The sequence below is a fragment of the Adelges cooleyi genome, unplaced genomic scaffold, assembly GCF_023614345.1.
Source record: "Adelges cooleyi isolate 19-005CV unplaced genomic scaffold, UGA_ACOO_1.1 ACOO_flye_CR_arks_rails_tigmint_CR_PRNA_32, whole genome shotgun sequence".
NCBI lineage: Eukaryota > Metazoa > Arthropoda > Insecta > Hemiptera > Adelgidae > Adelges > Adelges cooleyi.
Window position 1 is genome coordinate 182,759 of NW_026095991.1, and position 9,699 is coordinate 192,457.

Genomic DNA, 9,699 nt, shown 5'->3' on the forward strand with positions numbered 1-9,699 from the left:
TTGGTTTTTTGCAATGATGTGAGCTTTTTTTTGAGTCTGTATACATTGTAACTTTTTAATACCGGACCAATTATTTCGTGTAGAAACTCTATAAAACACAAAATTTATCTATCTGGCATTGAGTTGGATCGATTTGAAATTAAAGTTTAAACTTTTACTGGCTCCAATTTCGAGAAAAATGGTCAGACGGAGTTGAAATTCATAAGGAATATTAACACGGTATTCTCCTATACGTCATTAGTCTCAAATTAAAAAATTTACCCATTTTCCAACCCCCCACGGGGGTTGCAAGGTGTCATTTAGCCGTAATTTTAGGACTTTTTAGTTGAAAATTTGACCAAACATTGTAATTTCGGCCCAATGGGGCTGATGCAATGGCTGGAATTATTATACTTGCTGGAATTCGGGAAAGAACATACTATGCGAACGCCTTTTTACGATATTATGTATATATCAAGTGTTTTTTTACTGAAAACTACAAAAATATTGTCAAATTTCCTAGCGTAGGTACAGTACATAGTGAAGCTGTTTATGAAACACATTTTAAATCGGTTAACGTCGTTTAAATTGTTCTACCGACTAATAATCAGTTCTGAAAACTATTACTGTGAAATTCAAATCCAAATAATTGTGTTCGAAACCCTGTTTGATAACTCGAAAGCCTAAAACATAGGTTAGATACATCACATAAGGGGTGGATGGTCCATCTCTAGAATACTTCCCTAGTAGCTCAGTGGTTCAGTGGTTACATAAAAAATGTACCATATTTTTTAAAAAACTTAAAATTTAATTTTGAAAAATGTTTTAGTATTTAGTGGTTTTTGCATGTCACTAAAAAGGATTATGATAAAAATTGAAGTGCCAAAAAAGCCAAAAACTGTTGTAGAAATTACAAGTTTAATTCCACTGAAAATATATTGATATTTAATTACGCCAACTCAAGATGGTTAGATTTAATTTTTGTAAAAATATTTGCCACTTTCTAGGTTAATGGTTTTTTTTTGTTTGTTATATCACACGATTTGTAAAAAAAAACCTTATTATTATTAATATTTATACTTATTTATATTAATTTATAAATATTCCACGAGAGCATTCAAAATAAATGGACCTCAAATAATGTAACTAGGTCGATTTAAGAGTTGTTGTTTTTGTTGAATAGTTTCTTTTTTAGTACATTGGCCTATGACTGTAACTGTTTGAATAAGCATACAAAACAACCCATCAAAATAAGTTTTCTTCTTATTTCAATAAATAACACATCTTGAAGCGTGTTTTCAATACGTTTCCGTTTAAGAAAGCGAATATACAATTATTTAGAAAATTAATGATAACGTCGTATAAGATTTTTAACAAATCTATTAATCAAATATTATCAACCGTGTGTTGCTTACACACTTTATCGTTTTTCATAAAACACTAGCGCATTTCATACAACGAAAATTCAGACATTATGGTTTGGAAACCCAAATTTGGGTCTCTAGTTAAAGAAATGTGTACACGTTAGAAAATAATAGTTCTACTCGTTAAATTTTTTCCAAAAAACAAAGCCAGTACAGTTAGGTCGTGGCGTAGTGGGCAGGTGGAGGTCATAAGTCTACAGGAATTATTATTAAAACTGAAAGTGATAAAATCATTTTTAAACAAGCACTGGGTGGATACAATTAGGGTGGATCATCTGTCTGCCAATATAATGAAATATTTTCGTTGCCTGCTTACTCACTCACACATAGCAACCTGGAAATTGACTGCGGACAAAGTGTAATTTTCCCCTTTTTTCGGGGTTTTCCTTAATAAAAAAAAAAGTTTGACCACAGATATTGTTGAGAAAATTGTATATATTATAGTTCCATTCTAGATCTTAGTTTTCTGACCTAAATCCCCAAAACGGCTTGAAAAAGTAAAATAAAGAAAAACAAATCTATCCCTTTTATTGAAAACTAAAAAAATTGATACAGTCAGAAATTAAAAGAAATTGTGTTGATTATACATGGAAGAACCCATATTTACATATATACTACTATATACTTGCACTTGATTATTTGGCTTTCTCTTTCCATAAAGTGACTTTTGTTCATATTAATGCTCAGATCTAATATTTCAATTAAAATGTATTGTATTTTGACCTTTGAATAAAAAGTACAACAACTCAATGAAATGTATAAATATTTAATGGACCAAAGTGTAAAGAATTTGTAGAACAGCCACCGAAAAATTATTCGGTTATTATGATGATTACTGTCATGGCTTCACATAGACAATGTTCAATTTGCGGATAATTTTAAAACATTTTTTATAAATTATAATCTCTACTAGGTAGGTAGTGATGGCCCTACATGGATTAAAAGCTGTATGGGAGTGGCAGTATGTTAGCGCACTCAATTTACCGGTTTGACATTCGGCAGTAATGGCCCTTGCATGGCCTACTAAACTGTCTCCGATATGTTATAGTAAATATGCAATTTAATAGTTGAAATGTTTGTTGTTTTATTCATGCTATATTTTATAAAACGTCGTTAAACAAATACGTTATTATAGTAGACTTAATATTACTTTACGCTCTTCATCCATACAAAGCCCAAATTAATAAATCATAAGAAAACAAGTACCTTATATAAACACAGGTGTCTTGAAGCTGCGTCGCTAAAAAATACATCTACTAAAATAATCGGTTATTATTCAGCATAAGAACCATTTATGTGTTGGCTTTCTTCTAAAAAATATATTATCTTTATAAGCACGAAAAAGTTTAATTAAAAATATGTTTACAAAGTATATTTTATTGTTTTGTTTAACGTATTATATTCCAAAGGTTGACTCAATGGATGAAGTGGTAATTATAGATTTTTCAACGATTCCTTATTCATATTAACAAATTATTATTATTATCTTAAAATTAATGGTATTTATTTAAATAGAGGGTTTATTGTCTATATGAGGTAGAACGTGGAGAGGTATAGTGTCCCTATAAACTCACCTCCCCGTTTCTATTACATATAACATCAGGAAACAAATAAATCTAAAACTTCAATACATATTAAATTAACTTCTTTGTTTATTTTTTATACAAACAGTTTATTATTATCTTCACAGTTATTAGTGCACCAATACCCGTGCATACCTGCATATTATGCATGTACTGTTGTGTATTATTTGCATTAGTATGTACTTCGCCAGTATAATCAGAATGTATGCAAGGTGGGAGTAGCAAACGTCTGTTTCTCGGTTTTTTTGAAATTCGAAACTCTATTATATTGTTTGACAACTCATAGCACACACTTGAACAAAGAAGTATTATTATTAAATTAAAAAAAAAAAAAATGCTATTCCCACTCCTCCCAACAAAAAATAATTTAATTTGTACTCTCTGACGGATTATTTAGGGAAAACAATAGTATTTCACAAAATAGTAAAAAATTGTTTATGAAATTGGCTAAAAAAAAAAAAACACTTATTATACTATTGCATTACGACTTTCAGGAAATAGAAATTCTATGGGACACGATAAGAGGCGAAAGTGACTTTATTAACCACGATCATTTCCGTAGTTATTTTAAAGACGAAGATCAAAGTGAACTCTTAAGCGTAATAGAGACTTATGGCCACAAGTGTACGGCAGAAAGTCAAAGTAATCTTGATTAATTTGTATTACACGTCACATTTATGTCACCCCGAAAAAATGGAATATTTTATCAAGCTGTGAAGCTATTGTTTATACAATTATGTGTTTTCATTTTGTATTTTTTGCAACTTGTCCTTTGATATGCCCTAAACCATCGAACCGAGTTCTTCATGCAGCAGGTGTATAGATATTAAAACCAATTGCTTTGCGAAGAATGCCTATTATTATATTAGAAATCGTACATGAAAGGTACATTAACGGTATTGAAAAATAGTATGTTTAAATTAAAAATAGAAAACAAAACAAAAATTTACATCATTTTCAACTTTATACTACAGCTTTTTATAACCCGAATATGCTGCTTTTTCATGGTATGGTGGATTTTAGGTAAAGGTGAAAACAGAATGGATTTAAAGGAGTTTACAAAAGCTGCGTCTGAAGGCTGCATAAACATATGTTCTAAGCAGGTGATTTGTTAATTATTGTGTTTTATTATTATTGTTTTAACACAATGATATTATGCTTAATAAATATAACTATTCAAAATTGTTTAATAATAATTTTATACGAGTTTTTAAAAAAATGTCTAGGCAATCGATGCTGTATTCAATAAAATAATCGCAAACAAAAAAAACGGAGACCATATTACCAGCCAAGACATGATTCAATATTATGGACTAACAGTTCCATTACCTCAAATCGAATATGTTATAAGCAAATACGGTAAAGAGCAAATGTTCTGTAAATAATGAGTTTTGTACTTTTATTAGAAATATTTACAACTGTAGTTTCAACATTTACGCGATCATTGAAATAATTTTAAACCTTGTTGTTTGGTCTGCGTTGTAAAACGGCTATCAGTATTAATATTGTTTTTAATATTATTTATAATAATTTGTACATAGTAATTATGTTATGTTGGTGATTTTTAGTTGTTGGACAAAAACATTTAAATTTCTCTGCACTTAGAAAGGCCATAAACACTGGTGATCTTCCAAAACCTTGGCGTGATGAAATTGCAATTCGGGTGGTATGAATTGTTTCTTTTTTGTATTATATTAGCTATTTGCATGAACACATTAAGTTCACCTATGCACATAGATACATAGTATGCACATGAAATATAATATTTTTTATCACTTTTGTGAACCCCTTCCCCACTTCCCCTTCAAATAAGCAGGGTTTAGCAAGGTATTTGACTAAAAGCATCTAATTCACAGGATCACCGTTCAAAATCCCAATATACCATTATCCCGACAAGTTGCTACCCCGACAAAAAGTCTATTGGGTATAGTTTATTTGTGGATTTATTGTCAATTATAAAAAATGTATAGAACGATTGAGTCCCAAGATGCGAAGGAACTCGACAGTTTAGCCCTGCGTTGGAGTCAACGTACTCTAAAATAATTAAAATCTTATATAACTACATCGGTGTCCGCCTGCTTCATTTGGATCTCTATCATCGCAGATTACGTAAGGCATAGCTGTTTCGAGAACTTTTTCTTCTCAAAGCTGCGCCTTTTTTGGCGATGCCCAAAATTTTAAAAACTCGATGGAGAAACATGAAAATGAGTGGAATAGGTTAGGTTAGGAGTAGATAAAGTTAGGTTACGAGTATCTACAAGGGCAAATCTTGAAAGTGCCATCTAGAAGACATACGTCACTTTTTGCGAGGAATACCAAGTTTCCCAAACTTCAGTTTTACAGACATTGTAAAAATGCAAAATTAACATATTAAAGAGTTATTATTAAAGTTGAAATTAAAGAATTAAAAAATATCGAAGAATACACGACACTAGTCCTGGTCATGTAGTACTTTTGTATTTGTATGTATTTTTCGGGATTTTGGATTTGGGGAAATGACCGTGAACCGATTCGCAGTGTCAAATTTGACGGTTTAAGGTACAATTTAATAAATTCTACAAGTCTGCCTAATTATTTAGAAATATGTATATATGAATTACCTTAGGGTGTTATAGGAAGACCAAATCCACGTTGAGATGGTAAATTATTTTTAGGACATTTTTTGGACTTTTTGAAATATTAATTTTATATTTTGTTGGCGTAAATTAGACAATAGAGTAAAAATAGTTTGTCGAGTTAGTTAAAAACAGTCTCGAATCACATATTATATTTTGTTGTCTACTATTTTCAGGAAATAGAACATCTATTTAACAAGATGAAAAATAAACAATCGGATTATGTTAGCGATGTACACATGAGTTTTTACTATGGTGGCTTTAACGACATTGAATTTCAAAACACTGCGAAAAATTACGGAACCGAACACAATTTAGAAGACGGTAAAATGTTAACGCTATAGTATTTTAGTTCTTGAATTAGGTACCACTCTAAAAGTAACATGCAAACTCATAAGTAAGAAAATCTTAAAAAAAAATAGTAAATTATGTAATTTGAATCTTAATAGGTATTTTTATTTAAATAGTTGACGAAAATATACTTTTAAGCTTGAAAACTATAAAATTGTACTGTAATAGAAAAAAAATGTATGTTTAGAGGCAATATTTGAAGATGATCAATACAGAATGAAAATTGATGATTTTCAAAGGGCCGGGTCTGATGGTTACATACCAAGATTTAGTAAAAAGGTGTGTGAAAAGTATTATGTTACTTCTAATTATATTATAATTGTGCGCACTCGCCAGTTACAATGGAGTAAAACTGGGTATTACCATTGACTATAAATATTAATAAATAGTAATATTTATAATTAATGGTATTACTACCCAACAGACTAATAAAGGCGAATAACAGTAGAGTTAAGCCTATAAATGATAATTCGATAAACGTAGTATAATGTCCATACATGTTGCTATAGATTAGCATAGATTAGATTAGGTAGATAAGATTATCAATTAATTGATTTCTTATCTACGGTGCATAATTATTGCATCCCATCTCCGTATAGTCGTCACAGTTCAATACTAGTTGCCTCCGACGATGCAACTGCATAACCAAAACATGGAAAACTTTCCCTTAAGGATCAATAACATGAAACTTTATTTGACAAAGTATTAATAGACAAATTAATACTTGAGTAGTACATTTAAAACGCATAGACTGATGGTTTGTTATTGTTATAACAATATGCACAATTATTACTATTACCATTAGCTATAGTATACTGCATATACATTGTGAAACATATACTATGTTTAAATGTTTAAAAATAAAGTACTAACTTACATATTATAAGTGTGTATGTAAAACTATAAAACTTTTCTTTGCTTAAAATGAACCGTGGGAGGGAATTTGTATACCCTTGTATAGCAACTCCTGTGTAAAATATCGGCTACATGCAATGCATAACCTAACTGATAGTTTATGACCCTAAAAGTTACGATAAGAAATGGAAGCAATTTGTATGCGTCGGTTTCCTAGAAGTAATAATAAGTTGTAAACGAAATAATGGAACATGTATTTAACTACTTAAAAAAAACTTTCAGTTGATAAACGATGAATTTAAGAAAATAACTCTAGAAACAGAGGACAGAAATAGTATTTCCTTCGAAGAACTAGTTGAATATTATAAAACAAAAATTCCTGTGACTCATATTGAATATATTATACGTAACTACGGGGAAACGCAAGGTAAATATGATTTTTAACTACTGCTTTTAACGACCGTACATTGAAGGCATACACACAATTTTCACTAGAAATATTGTAGTTTTAAACCTAACCCAACATTTACTTATAGGTGTTTTATACATACAAAATAACTTGTGTAGGTCTTAAGAAGGAAATAATTTGACCCACTATCAATAGTGCTGCTGTAACTGCATTTATTTGTAAAGTAACATTCAGCTTTCAATTACACAATAAATAATTACAAATTACGTCGTTGTCCACATTTCAACTAAAATTATTAAATACAAAATAACATATTATACATTTTTTTTTTGTTGTACTATATTATTAATAGCAATTTTAATGTAATAGTATACCTATATATTTGTACATCATGCAAGTTCAAAAATACTTAGCTCCATATTTCTTGGAAATTTTACACTTCACTAAAACATTTTAATATCTATTTTGTTTTACTTTTAGTCGTTTATAAATGTAGTTTATGAATTATGATATATTGATGTTTTTCAGATGGACAACGCCGAATGAACCTCAATGGCTTCACCAGAGCTATAAACGGAGGTTATCTTCCAAATCTGTTATGTGATGCAGTTAAGGTAGTAAATATGAGTGTTCAAAATTGTATGAGCTTTGTATTAAAAAAAAAACCCGTTTAGGCGATGTATACTTTATTTAAGGATATACTCCCAAAGGATGTGGAAAGAAACCATATTTTACTCGACGACATGGTTAAATATTATAAGACAAAAGAACCACACACAGACTTATATACACTCAGAAAAATTTAAAAAAAATTCGGACAATATCGTGGTGATTATGATTTTTAATAATGTCGCATTTGATTTTCGTCAGATTTTTTCAACAATATCTCATACACCTTTTATACGTTTTCTGCTTAGGGCTACTTCTGCCGAAAAGAACCATTGGAAAGAACATTTCGACTATCAATGGAATGGTATGTATTATGGTTTTTAATAGCTGCATCTATTCTCAAGTAAACTGTATGTATACTTGTTTAAAAAAAACATTTTAATATTTATTTTTAGTAATCCAAACTTTATATTTTGTCTTGTTTGTGATTTTTAGGTGGACAGTACATGTTAAATTTCGCGAACTTCAGAAGAAGCATGGAACAAGAAATGTGGAGTTCTTTCAGTCCTGCAGAGATGGACATTTGATCCAGCGTGGTATCCGATAAGTTATTACTTTAAGAAGAACCCACAAATTTAATCAAAACGATTAAAACGTTTCACAAATACTGTTTCAATAATTTGTCATAATAATATGCCGTCTCATACTTAATTAGACACTGTCGTTCAATTCAATAAATATATTTATATAAAGAAATATGCAATATATATATATACTAGTATTTTGTTATGCCACTCGTTGTGTATTATCACTTGTAATACCTAGTTTCATCAGTATAATATGTTACCGTAAAACTTGTTATTTAGTAAAAAAAAAAAAAAATTTATCAAAATATGAGAATAATTGTTCTAACGTGTGATTTAAATAAAAAAATGTATATGACAAATCAATACAAATGTCCAACTGCGGCAAACCTAAAAATGACACAATATTTTTGTTTGAATATACCACTTATTATGTAAACTATACTTATGTTATATGCCTACTCTAATCTGTTATCATTATCTTTATTATCACATACCATAATATCGTTTAATTTTAATTTAAGGTTCTTACAAAACATCAAAAATGTGACTTGTTAGAAATGTATTTTATGTTAAAATATGAAAGTATTTATGTATTAACTAATAAACTAAGGAATACAAACACTTATATCAACAATATTAAAAACATTTTGAAAAAAAATTGAGATCACATTGTATTAAAATTACATAATAAAAAAATTGTATTTCTTATTAAACTACAGAGGGTCCGCTATCCATAGATTCACATTTAAGCGTTTTCTTGGCCACACAACCAATCAAATATAGAGAGATGGATAAATCGGGTACGGTCAGAAGTCTCTCGAAAGTTAGCAAAGTTGGGTCAAAGCAATTGTCAAATCTGAACATGATTTTATCACAATAAAATGCTTCGATGCGAATTTGCAAATGATAAGTACGCAGCTCAGTCCAGATATTGTCGGTTTTTTTTTTGTGATGATTAAAATGTTTTGAAGTTTATTTAATAAAAATATTGATTTGCTTATAAGTTGTTGACAATAAATAAGCAATAGAAGTATTAAATAATAAATACCACACTGCAGAGATCTCTGCGTATTATTGGATACAACAAATCTAAACGTCGACTACTTTATTGTTACTTTATACAAGTGAAGAGAAAAAAAAATCAAATTTATTCTCATAGTTTATTGTCTCTTACAAGACTTAACAATTAACTCTTTGATTAGGGAAGTATTACTGAAAACTGGTCCCCCTTGTGTTCTTATGGACTGGTTAAAAAAACAAAAAAAAAAACTCTTTGATTAAGTTTTT

General features: G+C 29.5%; 1 protein-coding gene across 1 annotated transcript; it reads left to right on the forward strand.

Moving 5' to 3' along the window:
- Positions 1 to 2,665: 2,665 nt before the first annotated feature.
- LOC126839968 (uncharacterized) lies at positions 2,666 to 8,412 on the forward strand. Its single transcript, XM_050575435.1, has 9 exons — positions 2,666 to 2,833; positions 3,481 to 3,628; positions 4,010 to 4,089; positions 4,213 to 4,345; positions 4,555 to 4,652; positions 7,090 to 7,234; positions 7,745 to 7,830; positions 8,087 to 8,189; positions 8,321 to 8,412. The coding sequence occupies exons 1-9, from the start codon at positions 2,762 to 2,764 to the stop codon at positions 8,410 to 8,412; spliced, it is 957 nt and encodes a 318-aa protein (XP_050431392.1). The 5' UTR covers positions 2,666 to 2,761.
- Positions 8,413 to 9,699: the final 1,287 nt, after the last annotated feature.